This window comes from Procambarus clarkii, chromosome 82, assembly GCF_040958095.1.
Source record: "Procambarus clarkii isolate CNS0578487 chromosome 82, FALCON_Pclarkii_2.0, whole genome shotgun sequence".
Taxonomy (NCBI): domain Eukaryota; kingdom Metazoa; phylum Arthropoda; class Malacostraca; order Decapoda; family Cambaridae; genus Procambarus; species Procambarus clarkii.
In genome coordinates, this window is record NC_091231.1 from 19,686,411 (window position 1) to 19,706,244 (window position 19,834).

Genomic DNA, 19,834 nt, shown 5'->3' on the forward strand with positions numbered 1-19,834 from the left:
TCCGACAGTCCAAAAAAATGCAGTCCGCCCATCCTTCTCTTTCTTGCTTAATCTTTGTCACCTGATCATAGAATTCTATCAAGCCTGTAAGGCAAGATTTACCCTCCCTGAACCCATGTTGATGGGTTGTCACGAAGTCTCTTCTTTCCAGATGTGTTACTAGGTTTTTCCTCACAATCTTTTCCATCACCTTGCATGGTATACAAGTTAAGGACACTGGCCTGTAGTTCAGTGCCTCTTTTCTGTCACCCTTTTTGTATATTGGTACTACATTGACAGTCTTCCATACTTCTGGTAGGTCTCCCGTTTCCAGTGACCTACCATACACTATGGAGAGTGGCAAGCAAAGTGCTCCTGCACACTCTTTCAATACCCATGGTGAGATTCCATCCGGCCCAACAGCTTTTCTCACATCCAGCTCCAATAGGTGCTTCTTGACCTCATCTCTTGTAATTTTGAACCTTTCCAAGGTCACCTGGTTTGCTGCCACCTCTCCTAGCGCCGTGACTTCTCCCTGTTCTATTGTAAAGACCTCCTGGAACCTTTTGTTGAGTTCTTCACACACCTCTTTGTCATTCTCTGTGCACCTGTCCTCGCCCACCCTAAGTTTCATCACCTGTTCCTTCACTGTTGTCTTCCTCCTGATGTGACTGTGTAGTAGCTTTGGTTCGGTCTTGGCTTTATTAGCTATATCATTTTCACACCTTTTCTCAGCTGCTCTTCTCACACTAACATACTCGTTCCTGGTTCTCTGGTATCTCTCTCTACTTTCTGGTGTTCTGTTTTAACAGAAGTTCCTCCATGCCCTTTTGTTCAGCTCCTTTGCTTTCATACATTCCCTATTAAACCACGGATTCTTCCTTTGCTTCTCTGTTTTTTCCTGTTGGGCTGGGACAAACCTGTTTACAGCCTCCTGACATTTTTGGGTGACATAGTCCATCATGTCTTGTACGGACTTAGTTCCGAGTTCTGTGTCCCAATGTATATCCCATAGGAATTTATTCATCTCCTCATAGTTTCCCTTTCGGTATGCCATCCCTTTGTTTCCCAGTTCTGTTTTGGGGGTGATAATTCCTAGCTCAACCAGGTACTCAAAGCTCAATACACTATGATCACTCACTCCCAAGGGGGCTTCCAATTTAACTTCCCTTATATCCGACTCATTTAGGGTAAATATCAGATCAAGCAAGGCTGGTTCATCCCCTCCTCTCGTTCTTGTCGGTCCCTTGACGTGTTGACTTAGAAAGTTTCTTGTTGCCACATCCAGCAGCTTAGCTCTCCATGTGTCTGGGCCTCCATGTGGGTCTCTGTTCCCCCAATCTATCTTTCCATGGTTGAAGTCTCCCATGATTAGTAGCCTGGATCCGTTCCTGCTAGCCACAGAAGCTGCTCTCTCTATTATATTGATGGTGGCCAAGTTGTTTCTATCATATTCCTGTCTGGGTCTTCTGACATTCGGTGGGGGGTTATATATGACTACTACTATAATTTTCTGTCCTCTGTTGATGTGTGTGTGTGTGTGTGTGTGTGTGTGTGTGTGTGTGTGTGTGTGTGTGTGTGTGTGTGTGTGTGTGTGTGTGTGTATGTGTGTGTGTATTAAACTAGATGAGTTTGGTATTGTCATTTAATCTTTACAAGGATTCGCTGTAGCCTTAAGTAAATATCTATAATATTTTAACCAACCCAAATGTTTCAGCATTCCTAACGTGCTGTTTAACAAAATATATTAGAGGACGTTCTTAAGGGATTCACGTTTTCAATTTGCAATATAATCTTCTCTTACTCCACTTATTGTGCAGGATATCCCGCACAAAACTTAAACTTCTCACACCTTGCAACATTGAATTTGTGTGAGATTTCTATCTCTTACATTGTGATTTGTATAATTTGATTTAATAAATTTGCACAGTGTAGCATGATGCTGTCACGTCACCTTCTTTCTGAAGCAATATACAATCTGATGAATTCTACTCTGCTTTCTTTATAATATAATATTTCTCTTTATGGCATCATGGATAATAGTTGGAGATGTGGCAAATTTTAATCCCACTAATCCCATATACAGTATTCAAAATTATTGGCTCAACTAAAACTGGCAAGTAGAATAGAGGACAACAACATAGAATATATGACAAAAATACTATTATCTTTTGTTTGATTTATCAAATTAAGAAGTAAACTTAACATTTCCTTTATTGTAGCAATAACAAATCATTTGTCAAGTTACCTATGGATCAGTGAATGAGCGTACTGGCCGCTCCTACTTCAATCCAAGAATATTTAGAAGTATTATTTATGAAATATTAGGTATTAATAAATGTTGATATTTGAGTGAAGTCTTTCGAGTACAACACACATCCCGACTTACCACAAAAAAGTTCGTCGGAGTTATCATCGCAGTCACGGTCTTCATCACATTGCCACGTCATGTGTATGCATCTAGAACCATCCAAGCACCTGAATTCATTCTCAGCGCATGCATCTAAGGAGAGAAACAAAATTATTGATACACGCGCTTTACCCAGCAATGCGTTGTTGTGGCGTTGCTGAGCCACATAAACCCTTCCCTGTCCGTCAGTCCTCCCCACCATTCCTTCCTCCCCCCATTTCCTCGTCCTCCTAACCATTTCCCATTCCCCCGTCCCCCTCGTCCTCCCAACCATTCACCCCTCCCATGTTTCCTTTTCCTCCCCACCATCCTCCACTTCCCTTGTCCTTCCCACCATCCGCCACTTCCCTCGTCCTTCCCACCATTCCCCATTCCCCACGTCCTCTCCACAATCCCCTGCTCCTCCGTCCCCTCGTCCTCCCCAAAATTCACCCATCTCCGTCCCCTCGTCCTCCCCAACATCCCCCAGTACTGTCCCCTTGTCCTCCCCACCATTCTTCACTCCCTTGATCGATGCATTCCCAAATGATCTGATGTTCCCATCAGAAAAATGGCAACAGCAAATGATCTGATGTTCCCATCACTGAAAAATAAGAACAGCTAAAGAACTCGAAATAAACAAAAACGAAAAAATAAAAAAATATATATACTCACGAAATGAATGGTATGGTAAACAACACAGCTCAATTCCAATGCAGAGTTACACAAAATAATTAAAAAAAATGAAAAAGAAATCGAAATCTATGAAAATTCAATTTATCAATGCCATCAGAAACATTGAAATAGAATCATAACATATTTAGAATAGCATGTGTTGCTTTTACGTGCAAAAGATGGCATTGTTTTTATCTGTCACAGGTGTGGCATCAATAGAGTAGATATATTAAAACACTGTCAAAATTTCAAAGCAATCAATGAAGAGCTTTAAGAGATTACAAGGTGTGTTTCTTTTATGTGCAACAGATGGCGGTGTTTAAAAAATATATATATTTTGACCTGTCACAGGAGTGGCATGTATATAATAGGTATATTAAAACATGCATGTAATTGAATGCAACGTTGTGTCAAAATTCGAAAGCAATCGATAAAGATGTTTCAGAAATTTCCCACACATGAAAACTCACATAAAAAACACATGAGTTTGGTGCTGAGTTCGTAAATTGGCTAATAACTCACTCGTTAATCTTATAAATTCAACTGGGTCTGGGACTCGATGAAGTTGCGTTCGAATTCTTGGAAAAGGCATGTTTATTGCTGAGGTTTGTTTGTCATGACCGAGAATGATAATATTTCTGAACTAGCGGATCATCAGGCCGTTAACAAGAAGGTTATGACAATGTTGTTGAATAACGAGTGGTGGAAACTCATTCGTTAAACTTACTTTTGGATTAGAGAAAAAGATTGCTAATTAGCAATTATTAGAAGGAGACTGGGAGTTACTACCGATGAGAGAAGACGTGACACACACCAGTCAACCCGTCCTTGGACCAAGTCCATTCTATCCAGCATCGACCCCAAAAAGACATTCATCAATTTTTAACATTCTGTTTATTCAAAAGAGAACTTTTCATATAAATTAATATTAATATATATTAGCATATTGGTCATATTTAGGCACTGGTTAGGATAGGCTAGGTGTTTAGGTTCTGTTGGCAATTATTTGTAGAATGTGGGTGAAGCATTTACAGCGTTGTAGTGCAAACAAAAGTCGTCAGCGAAGCACTTGTTCCGGAAGTGTTCGGACGTCACCAATTGGTAGTTATGTGGAAACCGTTTTTCATTCATAAAAAGGGGGGTTGGAGTTTGCATGGAATGGATTTTGGGTGTTTGTTTGGAGGATAGGCTGCTCCAGTTGGTGGTCGATGGCCATGTGATTTAGCTGTCCGTGATTTGGTGTCTAAGAGTTCTCGTTCAACGCAGATGTTTATAACGGGCATGCGTACGAATTCTTGAAAAAGACATGTTTACTGCTGAGGTTTGTTCGTCATGACCGAGAATGATATTGTTACTGAACTAGCGGATCATCAGGCCGTTAACAAGAATATTATGGCAATGTTGTTGAATAACGAGTGGCTGCACCAGTCAGTCTCAACTGAACCAGTTGGGCCCATTCCTCCTGTGACCACTCCTTGATATTGGCTACTTTTTCGAAATGCTCGAAGAATCTCTCTGCCTCTTCGGACACAAACAGGGGAATATCCTTTTCCCTAACCCTATTATCTGGTGGGTGTGATACATGGGTGGTGCTCTCTGGCAAACCGTGTTCAATCCTTTGTTTAGCCAAGGTTCTATTTGCTTCTATCTGCATTTGTTTGGTCCTCTATTTCTTTCTCCACCTCTAGTCTGGCTTTCTCTTTTCTACCTCCAGTCCGGTTTCCTCTTTTCCACCTGCAGTCTGGTTTTCTCTTTTTCTTTCGCTTGTTCATTTTTCATCTGCAGTTCTAACTTCAACCTTTCCAGTTGGAACTGTCTCTCTTCACGCTGCATCTGGAGCCCTAGTTGCAATCTTTCCAAGCTCCTATTCCGGCTACTCCTGCTACTGGGATGAAGTAGCGGCTATCTGCGGCTACTCTTACTTGATCCCTGGGATCTCACTTCATCCTGTCCATCATCCTTCTTTCCACTTTCAGCTTCTTTCTTGGCTCCCTGTTCTGCCTCTTTACTCTTGGCTCTCAGCTGCCTCAGGATCTCATCCTTCATCCCAGCTACTTTAGATGCCTTCACCCTGATGCCAAATCTTTCCGCTATCTGTTTCAACTGTTCCCTCGTGCAACCTTCGAAGTCCTCAGGCTTGCCTGACTCCACAAACGCTTGCACCTTATCCATCGTGTCCTGTGAGTTTTCCTAAGAGAGAATATACACCTGCGGGCACAAATCTACTTATGTCCACAAAGGGTGTACCAATCCACTCCCGGACAGGGTATGGGTGTGTCAGTTCACTCTCTCGGACACAGGCCTCCAAATATTATTATGTGTGTTGTAGATAGGGCGCATACGTCCCTTCCGTATAATCAACCAAAACCCATAGAGTGCTAGTACTTTGATCAGGAGATCACCTTGTATGCTTCATGCTCTTGGAGAGGGGCTCAGTGTCACAGATTTAGGAGGGTGCGGCTCCAACACTGGCCTCATTATCACGTGTACACATCCAATTCGAGCCACTGTGACTCCCCATTCTCTCCTTGGTTGGTATGACCTCCTCACTCCCCCTTACTTTGAATTATAATTCTGTACCACCCTTTCCACAGGGTGTGGAAAGGGTGGTACAAAGCCAGGGTGAGTCCTGGCTTTGTTGCTGTGGACTCTTCCCTTTCACAGTATATACTCAAATGCTCTAATCTTTCTAACAAACGTGACTTAACATAAGCTTTCCCCCTTCCATTTCTTTCTTTCTCTTTCCCTTTCATTCTCTCTTCTCCCTTTTTCTGTTCCTTGTCTTCTACGCTCCCTTGCTATCCTCTTCTTATTCCTATTACTATCTCCTTCGGTGGTTATAATAGGAGCTGCCTCGTATGGGCCAATAGGCCTGCTGCGGTTCTCATTACTGCTATCTCCTACACCTGACTTTCCTCCTCAGCTCTCTCTTGCCTATTTAATGCCTGTCCCTACCTGTCCTCATCACAATCGACTTGAGAATGGTCCAGGACGGACCGAAACGTCGTCGTCTCTTCAATTTCTAGTGTGTGGTCTGGTCAACTACCAACCTCACCTAGTGGGTTAAATCTTGTAATATAATATGGCACTATCAGCCCTAGAATATATATAAATATACACAAGGAATCCAGCCTAAGGCTGTAACAACATAAACATCAATATAAATATTCCTTGATTCAAACGTCCAATCACTCACCTTCCACTGCGTCATGCATGCTAATTGTCACGGACCGTGGCGCCATCTACAATCCTGGTTCCAAACTACAGCAGTTGACCCTCCCATTAAATGGAGTTTCCCATCTTTTAGTCTGCCCGGTTGAAAGGTGATGAGTAACCAGAGGCAGGATAGGGAAGTGAGTGAAGCCGGGACAGTTGAAGACGTAGGTCGGCCTGAAGGTGCTAGCCAGTTGGGATGGACAAGCGCTGTGGACTTTACTCTTGGAAGGACTAACCAAGTGGGCTGGTCGAGCACTGTGGACTTTACTCCAGGAAGGACTAGTCAAGTGGGCTGGTCGAGCACTGTGAACCTTACTTCTGGAAGGACTAGCCAAGTGGGCTGGTCGAGCGCTGTGAACCTTACTCCTGGAAGGACTAGCCAGGTGGGCTGGTCGAGCACTGTCAACCTTACTCCTGGAAGGACTAGCCAAGTGGGCTGGTCGAACGCTGTGGACTTTACTCCTGGAATGGCTGGCCAAGTGGGCTGGTCGAGCGCTGTGGTTGATCATTATAGTCTTCACTCCCGGAGGTGCTAGCCAGAAAGATTAGATGGACGCTTCGGTTGAGCGTTGTAGACTATATTTCTGGAAGGTAACAGCCAGTGGGGCTGGTCAGGCGTTGGCGACATTGATGCTTGAGCGTACCAACGGGTGCGCAACGAAGACCTCATCAGAGGCCCCTTGTGGTCGTCATCTGTGAAGCAGGATAGCGTAAGGGATATCAACGCCAATCTGGTTGACATCGCATGGACTTGTAAATATTATAATGGTGATGCAAAAATAATAATGTGTTATTTAAAGTATTCTTTTACTTTTACCTTTAAACATTACACTATATTCCCACCAAGATTAGGTTTCTCTGAATTTGAGTAGGATCACAGATTATGAAGAACCCGGTTACGAAGGGTTCGTAACACTAATGACACTCAAACACTATCAATCCTCTATCAGTGGACATTAAGAACTTCCTCTCGACATCTAGAGGTCCACTAAAAAAGAATGTCTCCAGTTTCCTTCACAATTATCTACCATGGTCCTATACAGCTCTTCCAGGCTGCTGCACCATGAAGTTTTCCCTGAACAGCAATGATTCTTCACCACTGGTATCACAGAAGCCCGTGAAACTCCACTCCACTGCTTCTCCTCTCACAGCTTCAGGTCCAATTCCTCACTATGGGATTGCTCTTCCTCAAAGCTCAGTATTTCTTCAATAGCCTTGGAGTTCCATCCACAGACTCCTCCTCTGACCTCGAAGTTCTCTCAGGAACTCCTTCCCCTGACTAACATGTAACCCATTGACACGCCATAAAGATCTTCCTCTACAAACATATAACTAAAATAAACTACACAATAAATGTCTCCACTCGACATCCCTGTGATTCCCACCTGCCATAAGGTGACTCCCCCCATGCCTGGGCGAGTCCATTCTCCACCCTCCCGGGGCGGTCCACCTGAGACTGCCTGCCACTGGGCCCAGTCAGTTACCTCCAAGCTTTCGGCAGGAGAGGATGTGGTGCTCCTCTCCTCAGCTGGTTCCCTTATCTCTATTCTCTTATTTAGGCTTTCAGCCTTAATAAAATATGCATAATATATCAATAGACACTTGCTGCGGTCGCTGGGCACATGACCACCACAGGCAATCACTGTCAACTGGTTTAAAATGGCTTACCACAGTATTGGGTCCACTCGTGGCGTTTACTGACTGGGCGGTCACCACCAGGGCGCTCTAAGCTCCCCACAAAACTGCTTTAAAGACTGCTCCACGCAGTCCCTGACTTGAGCTGACACGTCCACAGACTTATTCCACAAGCAAGACGTCTGTCCACTTCCTTCTTGAATGTATATCACTCAGGGGTTCTTCTTCAACAAGGGCTCAAACAGAGCACAACCTCCCCCCTCATGATTTCTGCAGCTCAAGTAAGGTCAAACCCCTATGAAGCGAGTCTCACGCAAAATCTCCACATCTCATGTCGTCATTTATTTATATTCCTATTCACTGCCCATACTTTTAATCTAGTCTTCTTTTGATAATTACTTACTTACTTACTTTTATTCTAGTCGTCAAATTTAATCAAGTGTTTACGATATGTAGTTCCAGGTCTATATTTCTTCGACCTCCCCCCCCCCCCCTCCCCGCTCAGCTCGTTGTTACCGTGAGGGGGGCTTAGTGGGCGGCTGCCGGAGTGTGATGCTCCTTGGGACAGTCCTCTGTCCTTTTCTAGCCTTGTGCTCCTGCTGCCGTCTTCTCCAATTATGTTGAGCTCCTTTTCCTTTTCCTTCCGTTTCGTTTTTCTCCCCCCTCTTCTCCTATCTGCTTGCCGTTTCCTGCTGACCTTTTGCTTGTTCTGATTATTCCCTTGGACTTCTTCTATTTTGACGCCCGGGTGCTTGAGGAGGCATACCCTTGCACCCGTAGAACTGTATTACCCGACGTAGAGAGCGAGGGGAACCTTTTATGGTCAATCCCCCTTTCGAGTGGGGTTGAAAGTAACAGAGGCATCCACGGAATCAACGAGATGTCGATGGAGGGAGAAATCGTCAGGAGGCACAGAATCAAGAGCGAGGAGATGAAAAGATTTGGCCTACGAAGCGGGACCAAACAAAGATTGATAGGTATCAGGACGGGAAGGAATCGAGCGAGGGCGGCCATGACGAACAAGACAGTGGTGAGAACCCCCAGAGAGAGAGGGGTTAAAAGGTGCAGTGGTCACAACTAGAGATTTAGCCACGGCAGGGGACGAGGTAGTCACCACTGGGGGCTTGGGGCTCGACCCAACCACAGAGGAGGGAGGGGAGTCGAGGGGGAGGAGTCAGAGAGGCCAAAAGAGGAGCAAGGTTGGGGCCCAATGCAGCGGAGGCTACAGAGCCCGGTCTTCCAACACGGACCAACTCTGGGGCCTGGTCGCCCACCCCACGAGCCTGAGAAGGTAAAGGAGAAACAGTAGATATAATTGCTACGAAAAATCAACATTCATTCACGAATGTGCCCCCACACCCACCATGGAGCCACAATTAGAGGCAGGACACCCAACAAGAAGCTATCACCGATCATGCCGGGGCCTCCTAGGGGTGCGTCGTGAGTATACACCCCACAAACGCCACCTTAAGAACCGACAGTCCGTCGAGAGCGGGTTCAGTGACGAAAGGGGGATTGACAATAAAAGGTTCCCCTCGCTCTCGACGTCGGGTAATACAGTTCCACGGGTGCAAGGGTATGCCTCCTCAAGCACCCGGGCGTCAAAATAGAAGTGCAAGGGAATAATCAGAATAAGCAAAAGGTCGGCAGGAAACGGCAAGCAGATAAGAGAAGAGGGGGAGAAAAACGAAACAGAAGGAAAAGGAAAAGGAGCTCAATATAATTGGAGAAGACGGCAGCAGGAGTACAAGGCTAGAAAAGGACAGAGGACTGTCCCAAGGAGCATCACACTCCGGCAGCCGCCCACTAAGCCCCCCCCTCACGTCAACAACGAGCTGAGCGGGGAGGGGGGGGGGGAGGTCGAAGAAATATAGACCTGGAACTACATATCGTAAACACTTGATTAAATTTGACGACTAGAATAAAAGTAAGTAATTATCAAAAGAAGACTAAATTAAAAGTATTGGCAGTGAATAGGAATATAAATAAATGACGACATGAGATGTGGAGATTTTGCGTGAGACTCGCTTCATAGGGGTTTGACCTTACTTGAGCTGCAGAAATCATGAGGGGGGAGGTTGTGCTCTGTTTGAGCCCTTGTTGAAGAAGAACCCCTGAGTGATATACATTCAAGAAGGAAGTGGACAGACGTCTTGCTTGTGGAATAAGTCTGTGAACGTGTCAGCTCAAGTCAGGGACTGCGTGGAGCAGTCTTTAAAGCAGTTTTGTGGGGAGCTTAGAGCGCCTTGGTGGTGACCGCCCAGTCAGTAAACGCCACGAGTGGACCCAATTCTGTGGTATGCCATTTTAAACCAGTTGACAGTGATTGCCTGTGGTGGTCGTGTGCCCAGCGACCGTAGCAAGTGTATTGATATATTATGCATATTTTATTAAGGCTGAAAGCCTAAATAAGAGAATAGAGATAAGGGAACCAGCTGAGGAGAGAAGCACCACATCCTCTCCTGCCGAGTAAGTAATTATCAAAAGAAGGCACCAAACCGGGAAGGCTATGTAGCACCATCAAAGACGCAAAATAATCAGAGGGCGCTAAATATCACCAAGGATGCCAATACGAGAACAAAAACGCATAAGGCGAACGATATCAAAAGTATCCGAGTCACCAAGAATTCTATCGAGGGACAGGTGACCGCGAGGGGCGGTCGGAAAGCAAGACATACGCTCGTCCTGGAAGTCAGGACATTCAAGAAGGACATGCACGACCGTAAGAGGGACAATGCAACTAGGACAATAAGGAGCAGGGCGGCGCTCCATCAAGTGACCATGGGTTAAGCGAGTATGGCCAATACGTAACCTCGCCAGAGCTGTTTCCCACCGCCGGTTACGGTGGAAGGAGGACTGCCACGAGGAAACACAACATTTAAGAGTACGTAGCTTGTTACCAGTAACAGACAACCAAGAAGCCTGCCAACGGGTAAGGACTGAGGAATGGATAACCGGGTAAAAGTCGGAATACGGAATGCCCTTACGAGAGATGGGACAAGAGCGGACAGCTTCCTTGGCGGCAGCATCCGCACGCTCATTTAAAGACACACCAATATGGCTGGGAACCCAACAAAACTCAACCGACTTAAATTTACTGTGAACGAGAAACAGCCAATGCTGGATCTCGACAACCACTGGATGAACTGGATTAAAGGACCCGAGAGCCATGAGGGCACTACGAGAGTCAACAACAACTACAAAGGAAGACTGACAACGAGAAAGTAGGAGACGAAGAGCATAGAGAATAGCATAAAGTTCTGCTGTAAAGATGCTAGTCTCCGGAGGCAAGCGACACATATAAGTGCGATCAGGAAAAACAACAGAGTAGCCAACACCGTCCGCTGACTTAGACCCATTGGTGAAGACAGAAACGGAGCGGGAGTGAGAAGAAAAGTGCTCGAGGAAAAGGCGTTTTAGAACCGTAGGAGGGGTAAAAGCTTTAGTGATACGGGTCAAGGATGTACAAAACCGCGGAAGAGGGACCCTCCACGGGGGCAAAGAAGGAACAACACGAGGAGAAACATCAGAAATACGAACGGAAAGAGAATCCTGCAGGCGAGATAACCGGACAGAAAGAGGGAGGTGGTGAAGAGGAATAGGAACCGCAGGAGGGGTAAAAGTTAAAGCACGACAGAGGCGAGAGGAAGGATGTTGCAAGGACCGCGCAAGATAGCGAAGACAGTAGCGATCACGGCGGTCCTGGAGAGACAGGAAGCCAGTGTCAACATACAAGCTAAGGACGGGAGTCGAACGAAAGGCACCAGAACTGAGGCGCAACCCAGTATGGTGCAAAGCATCAAGACGGCGAAGAGTAGAAGGAGAAGCAGACGAGTAAGCAGGGCAACCATAATCGAGCTTAGACAGGACGAGAGAGGAATGTAAAGCAAGGAGAGTCCGCCTATCTGCCCCCCAAGAAGTATGGGACAAGACCCGAAGGAGGGTAAGGGCCTTAGAGCACTCAACACGGAGGTAAGAGATATGGGGAGACCAAGACAAACGAGTGTCAAGGAATAACCCCAAAAGCTTCGCGGAATCTTTGTATTCAAGGGGATGACCATAAAGTGACAAAGAGGGACGAAGAACAACCCGTTTCCGCGGAAATGGCATGGCACAAGTCTTAGAAGTAGAGAACTTGAAGCCATGATCAGTGGCCCAAGACGACACGGCATCAATTGCAAGTTGAAGCCGGCGTTGAAGGAGAGGCGAATCATCACCCTGACAACAAAGGGTAAGATCATCGACATAGAGAGCGGAGAAGACACCAGAAGGAAGAGAGGAAAGAAGACCATTGAGGGCAACCAGAAAAAGAGTAGTGCTCAGAACACTACCCTGGGGCACACCTTCGTATTGCTGAAAAGAGGGAGAGAGAGCGGTACCAACGCGCACCCGAAAGGAACGACGAGAGAGGAAGCTGCGGAGAAAGAGAGGGAGATGACCACGAAGGCCAAAAGAATGAAGTTGAGATAGGATATGATAACGCCAAGTGGTGTCGTAAGCCTTTTCCAGGTCAAAAAGGACGGCAACAACGGAGGTCTTCGCAGCAAAAGCAGTACGAATATAGACCTCCAAGTTCACCAGGACATCTGTCGTGCTGCGGCACTTGCGGAAACCAAATTGAGAAGGGGAGAGTAGGTGATGGTGTTCCAGGAACCACATCAGACGAACGTTAACCATACGTTCAAAGAGTTTGCAGACACAACTCGTGAGAGCAATAGGGCGAAAGTCCTTAGGGGAAGTACCCAGAGACCCCGGTTTGCGAACAGGGAGGACAACGGCATCGAGCCAGTCCTCAGGGACCGACGACGACTCCCAGATCCGATTATACAGACTCAGTAAATACTGAGACGTGCTCGGAGGGAGATGGCGAAGCATCTCATAATGAATACCATCGGAGCCCGCCGCCGTAGAACCGCAGAGGGCCAGGGCAGAACGAAGTTCAGAGAGAGAGAAGGGATCATTATAGGGAAGCTGAAGATGAGTGCAGAAATCTAAAGGACGAGACTCAACGACAGGTTAACGAAGAAGGAAAGATTAGGGAAGATGAAGACCAGAGCTAACAGAAGAAAAGTGGGAACCCAGTTCGGAAGCGACCTGCAACGGGTCCGCCACAAGAGTATCATGGAGGTGAAGGACCGGTGAAACATCGGGAACGAACTTACCCGCTATCTTGCGGATACGCTTCCAGATCTGGGCCAGAGGAGTTTCGGACGTAATTGTTGAGACATAAGATGCCCAACATTCACGTTTAGCCGTACGGATGGCCCTACGGGCCACCGCACTCGCTTTCCGAAAGAAAAGAAAAGAATCGGTCGTCTGCCTACGGCGGTGCCTCTTCCAGGCTGCACGCTTACAGCGGACAGCCCGAGCACAGTCCGCATTCCACCAGGGAACGCACTTCCGTGGACCCCGAGAGGAAGAGCGAGGAATAGAGCGGAGGGCAGCGTTGAAAACAGTGTCATGAAAAAGGAGGAGAGCGCGAGAGAGAGGCAGAAGGGAGAGGTCAGAGAGAGCAGCACTGAGGGTAAATAGGGTCCAGTCTGCCTTAGCAAACTGCCACCTAGGGAAACAGAGGGAAGGGCGAAAAGAGAAAAAGGAAACAAGGATGGGGAAATGATCACTTCCATGGAGGTCATCAAGAACCTGCCACGTGAAATCTAAGTAAAGAGAAGAAGAGCAGAGAGAAAGATCAAGACAAGAAAGGGTGCGAGTCCGAGAGTCCAAATGAGTGGGCTCACCAGAATTCAGAAGAGACAGGGAAGAAGATAGGAGAAACGGCTCAAGGAGGCGACCCCGGGTATTCGTCAGAACGTCACCCCAAAGAGAATGACGACAATTGAAGTCACCCAGCAGGAGCACAGGCTCCGGCAAGGAGTCTAGGTGGTGTTTCAAATCAGGAAGAGAGAGCGGGACACTCTGGGGGAGATAAATGGAACAAACTGTGTACCATTTCCCTACAAAGATAAGAGCAGCAGAACAATGGAGAGGCGAAGGAAAAAGTAAAGGAACAAAGGGAACATCTGCACGAATCAAGAGAGCAGAAGAATTAGAAGCCCCAGCAATGGCTGGGGGGGGGGGGGGAGAGGAAGGAATAGCCAAGAAAACGACCAGGACGAGCACCAAGCATTGGCTCCTGGAGACAGACACAAAGGGGCGAAAACCGCGAAATCAGAAGTTGGAGTTCGAGGAAATTGGCGTAATAACCTCGAACGTTCCATTGAAGAATGGACAACGACGAGAAGAGAAAGGACAAAAACAGAGAACAAGGAAGGAACAAAGGCGAAAGAGCAACAGAGCACGTCAAAGAATATCAGGGTCGGGATCAGGGTCAGCAAAGTCAGGGTTAGGGGGCATGGGTAAACTGAGCAAAGACGGAGGGAAGGAAACGGGAGAACAGATCAGAGGTGGGCGGGCGGGGTCCGGAGGAAGAGGAGGAGACAACGGAGAGGAGCAGTCAAGGACAGCAGTAGGAAGAGGGGGAGTAGAAAGAGGGGAGCGCACCCCAGCAAGAGCAGCAACCGAAAGGGAAGCAGGGGCCAAAGAAACCTCCATAGCAGGAACAGGGGGCGCAACCACTGAAACGGGAGAGGAAGGAGCAACAGAGCCAGAAGCAGGAGCTAAGGGAGAAAGCGAAGCCTTCTTACCCGCCGGGGAAGAGGAAGGAGAGGAGCCAGGCTTACGCTTCTGACTTAAAGAGACAGGTGTCCCAGCAACTACGTACCGGGCAACGGATTCCAGTGTCTCAACAGGAGAAGCCGAACGAGAGCACACACGACGGCCGTTAGGAGAGCGATGGACATCCGCCTGCACCGACAGGCGGCGGGGAGAGCCGATAGATGGAGGAAGAGGATGGGAAGAAGGATCGGAGGGGGACGAGGAAGAAGACACAGGAGACATGACAGACCGGGTTGAAAGAAGGGGAACCCCAGACCGAGGACCAGGAGGGGGACCCCTCGGGAAAGAACTCAAAGGAACAGAGGAGGGGGCAGTGGGCGTATCAGGGTCCAAGGCCCGGAAACGGTTGAGAGTCTGAGGAAGGGGGGAAGGATGAGGAGAGGAAGAGCGCAACACGCGAGCATAAGAGATGTTAGTATAAGGCGGGAGCTGGCGAACCTGGTGCCTCGCCTCAGGAAAAGACAAACGCTCCCGGTGCTTCAGGTTAAGGACGGCCGCCTCAAGCTTGTAATGGACACAGGCACGGGAGAACGTAGGATGGGCCTCACCGCAGTTGAGGCAGCGAGCCTGGGGAGAAGTGCACTCCGACTTAGAGTGACCTTCACTCCCACACAAAGGACAGAGAGAGACAGTCCCAGAGCAGCGGAGGACACCATGCCCAAACCTCCAGCACTTATTACAAAGTCGAGGAGAAGGAATATACTCCTGGACAGAGCACCTAGCACCAGCAAGAATGACAGAGGATGGAAGGGTCCTACCATCAAAGGTGATCTTCACAACGCGAAGGGGTTGACGGCGACGACCACGAGGGGGACGAGTAAACGAGTCAACCTGGAGGACAGAATGGCCTTGGGCATCAAGGATATGCCGAATATCATCGTGGCAATCCTGCAGATTCCGAACACCGGTTGCAACATGGGGTGGGAGGAGAATAGTGCCAACACTGGAATTCATCTGAACGTTCTTGGAGACCCGAACAGGGATCTCGCCAAGGCAAGATAAGGCAGCCAAGCGGGAAGCCGCATCCTGAGAAGGAGCAGCAACGACACGTGTACCGAGACGAGTGGGGTTGAAAGTAACACACGCATCCACGGAATCTACAAAATGCCGATGGAGGGAGAAATCGCCAGGAGGCGCAGAATCAAGAGGGAGGAGATCAAAGTATTTGGCCCATGAAGCAGGACCAAACAAGGCCTGATACGCATCAGCACGGGAAGGAATCTAGCGAGTGCGGTTGGGGCGCGAACGGCGTTGAGAACCCCTAGAGAGAGGGGTCAAAAGGCGCAGTAGTCACAACGAAAGACTTAGCCACACCAGGGGACGAAGTGGTCACCACCGGGGGCTGGAGGCTCGACCCAACCTCAGAGGAGGGAGGGGAGCTGGGGGAAGAAGTCAGGACGGTCAAAGGAGGAGCAAGGTCGGGGCCCAACGCAGCGGGAGCTACAGAGCCTGGTCTTCCAAGACAGGCCGACGCGGGGGCTTGGTCGCCCACCCCACGAGCCTGAGAGGGTACAACGGAAACATTCAACGACAGAGACGAAAAGTGACAAATTCATCCACGAATGTGCCCCCATACCCCACCATGGAGCCACAATTTGAGGCAGGACACCCAACAGGAAGCTATCGCCGATCATGCCGGGGCCCCCTAGGGGTGCGTCGTGAGTATACGCCCCACAAACGCCACCTTAAGAACCGTCAGTCCATCGAGATCGGGTTCAGCGACGAAAGGGGGATTGACAATAAAAGGTTCCCCTCGCTCGAGACGTCGGGTACTACAGTTCTACGGGTGCAAGAGTATGCCTCCTCAAGCACCCGGGCGTCAAAATAGAAGAAGTCCAAAGAAATAATCCAAAACAAGTAAAAGGTCGGCAGGAAACGACAAGCAGATAGAAGAGGGGGGAGAAAAACGAAACATAAGGAAAAGGAAAAGCGATCCGGCACAATTGGAGAAGACAGCAGCAGGAGTGCAAGGCCAGAAAAGGACGGAGGACTGCCCAACGGAGCATCACACTCCGGCAGCCGTCCACCAAGCCCCCTCACGACGCCAACGGGCCGGAAGGGGAGGGGGGCCTCTCCTGCCGAAAGCTTGGAGGTAACTGACTGGGCCCAGTGGCAGGCAGTCTCAGGTGGACCGCCCCGGGAGGGTGGAGAATGGACTCGCCCAGGCATGGGGGAGTCACCTTATGGCAGGTGGGAATCACAGGGATGTCGAGTGGAGACATTTATTGTGTAGTTTATTTTAGTTATATGTTTGTAGAGGAAGATCTTTATGGCGTGTCAATGGGTTGCATGTTAGTCAGGGGAAGGAGTTCCTGAGAGAACTTCGAGGTCAGAGGAGGAGTCTGTGGATGGAACTCCAAGGCTATTGAAGAAATACTGAGCTTTGAGGAAGAGCAATCCCACAGTGAGGAAGTGGACCTCAAGCTGTGAGAGGAGAAGCAGTGGAGTGGAGTTTCACGGGCTTCAGTGATACCAGTGGTGAAGCATCATTGCTGTTCAGGGAAAACTTCATGGTGCAGCAGCCTGGAAGAGCTGTATAGGACCATGGTAGATAATTGTGAAGGAAACTGGAGACATTCTTTTTTAGTGGACCTCTAGATGTAGAGAGGAAGTTCTTAATGTCCACTGATAGAGGATTGATAGTGTTTGAGTGTCATTAGTGTTACGAACCCTTCGTAACCGGGTTCTTCATAATCTCTGATCCTACTCAAATTCAGAGAAACCTAATCTTGGTGGGAATATAGTGTAATGTTTAAAGGTAAAAGTAAAAGAACACTTTAAATAACACATTTTTGCATCACCATTATAATATTTACAAGTCTATGCGATGTCAACCAGATTGGCTTTGCTATCCCTTACGCTATCCTGCTTCACAGATGACGACCACAAGGGGCCGCTGACGAGGTCTTCGTTGCGCACCCGTTGGTACGCTCAAGCATCAATGTCGCCAACGCCTGACCAGCCCCACTGGCTGTTACCTTCCAGAAATGTAGTCTACAACGCTCAACCGAAGCGTCCATCTAATCTTTCTGGCTAGCACCTCCGGGAGTGAAGACTATAATGATCAACCACAGCGCTCGACCAGCCCACTTGGCCAGCCATTCCAGGAGTAAAGTCCACAGCGTTCGACCATCCCACTTGGCTAGTCCTTCCAGGAGTAAGGTTCACAGTGCTCGACCAGCACACTTGGCTAGTCCTTCCAGGAGTAAGGTTCACAGCGCTCGACCAGCCCTCTTGGCTAGTCCTTCCTGGAGTAAAGTCCACAGCACTTGTCCATCCCAACTGGCTAGCACCTTCAGGCCGACCTACGTCTTCAACTGTCCCGGCTTCACTCACGTCCCTAGCCCGCCTCTGGTTACTCATCACCTTTCAGCCGGGCAGACTAAAAGATGGGAAACTCCATTTAATGGGAGGGTCAACTGCTGTAGTTTGGCACCAGGATTGTAGATGGCGCCACGGTCCGTGACATTTAGCATGCATGACGCAGTGGAAGGTGAGTGATTGGACGTTTGAATCAAGGAATATTTATATTGATGTTTATGTTGTTACAGCCTTAGGCTGGATTCCTTGTGTATATTTATATATATTCTAGGGCTGATAGTGCCATATTATATTACAAGATTTAACCCACTAGGTGAGGTTGGTAGCATAAGTACCGAACCAGGAGTTGGGCTACCACTTGATATAAGCAGTTGATAGAGTCCTGATGGGATTAAATGCAACCTGACGATAATAGCATTAAGTGTTGGAGTCATATTATTATTCTTGTATGTATGTTCTACATGTTCACTGTCTAAGTAAATGTATATAGTTTCCCGGTGTTTGCCCATGTCCTAGTGAGGCTTCCCAGAAAGTAGGAGAGAAAGAGAGAGAAAGACCCACAGCTGTGGAAAGGGTGGTACAGAATTATAATTCAAAGTAAGGGGGAGTGAGGAGGTCATACCAACCAAGGAGAGAATGGAGAGTCACAGTGGCTCGAATTGGATGTGTACACGTGATAATGAGGCCAGTGTTGGAGCCGCACGTTGTCCTGTAGATGTGTATCAAAAAGGAGGCCTGGTCTAGGACAGGGCCGCAGGGACGTTAAGCCCCGAAATCACCTTAAGATAACCTCAATATAAGAGACTGGTTTGAGTGATTAAGAGTATCACTAACTTGGTTTAAGGCTTCTTACCTAGCCTCAGTTTCAATTTCAGCTTCACCTTTTAATACAACTTCTGCTTTCAATTCAGCTTCAGCTTTAATTTCAGCTTCAGCTGCATCTTCATCCCCTGTATCAGCTTCACTAGTTTCGACAGATTCTTCTTGGAAGCTTGTCAATTCAGTAGCCTCATGGATTGAATTCCCAGAATCCATGGAATATATGGATATAATATCTGAAAACTGTTAAGATTCTGTTAATGAGTCATTGGGTGAAATTGTATTAGAGGAGACTGTAGAAAATGAATGTTTAACTTCAATTATTGATCCTGTGTAAGGATCAGACTTGATTAGAGGAATATCCTCATCTTGAGGTAGCTCATATATTTCATCTGATGAGCTTGTTGCTTGCTGTAGTATGGGTATACTGTTTGGATGTTCTAATCCAACAGGAACATTTTCTGTTGCAAGCATCACATTATAGTAATTTAATCTGGCCTGAATTTTGTCTTCATAGTTGACTACGTCAGATATGATTAGATCTATTTCGTCTAGGTCAGTATTACTGACATGGGGTGCACCTATGTACAACACAATAAATTCTTGTACCTGTTTGAATTTCTTGTTAGCTATTGTTGCTGAGAATTCAAACGAATTGAGATCAACTGGGGCTACTTTTACCCAGCCGTCACAGTTGTTGATCAGCCTTGTCAAGTGACTTTGAAGGCATTTCAAAATTCTTCCAGTTTTTCCTGGTGAAGCCATGTTTACTATGGGCTGGAGCCTTATAGGGCTTATATTGCTAATTATAGACATCTATGATACTTGCTCATATATGTGAAGCAGGTACAGTTATTAATAGCCTAATATTTGATTTCTTGGTTAGGCTGATTGTAATTTACTTCGTATAGAGGTTAGCTTACCTACCTTATGGTAAATAGCTATGATTTGAGTGATTCTTTAATGCCACTACGGTTGTACGACCAGAAAGCTCTTCTTTATCACCATCAGTTGGTATAGTGACACCTAGTAACACTCAAAGATGTACAGTAACTATGTAATAAAATATAAGTACACAATTGTGTGAAATAATAAATTCACCCTACTTAAGGTTTGCACAACATT

At 47.3% G+C, this 19,834-nt stretch overlaps 1 protein-coding gene across 1 annotated transcript; it reads right to left on the reverse strand.

Moving 5' to 3' along the window:
• Positions 1 to 4,945: 4,945 nt before the first annotated feature.
• Positions 4,946 to 18,925, reverse strand: LOC138358185 (neurofilament heavy polypeptide-like). The gene is made up of 3 exons (XM_069315687.1): positions 18,744 to 18,925; positions 6,496 to 6,754; positions 4,946 to 5,233 (listed from the first exon to the last, which is right to left on the reverse strand). Exons 1-3 carry the CDS (start codon positions 18,923 to 18,925, stop codon positions 4,946 to 4,948), a joined length of 729 nt encoding a protein of 242 aa, XP_069171788.1.
• Between the last annotated feature and the right edge of the window lie 909 nt (positions 18,926 to 19,834).

Excerpts from the sequence above, each read along its gene's own strand:
- LOC138358185 (XM_069315687.1), bottom strand. The coding sequence starts at position 18,925 with ATGGATTCTGGGAATTCAATCCATGAGGCTACTGAATTGACAAGCTTC. Across the intron at positions 6,755-18,743 it reads GAAATTGAAACTGAGGCTAG|CGCTCGACCAGCCCACTTGG; the intron begins GTAAGAAGCCTT and ends GATCAACCACAG. Across the intron at positions 5,234-6,495 it reads GTGCTCGACCAGCCCACTTG|GAAAACTCACAGGACACGAT; the intron begins GTTAGTCCTTCC and ends ATTCTCTCTTAG.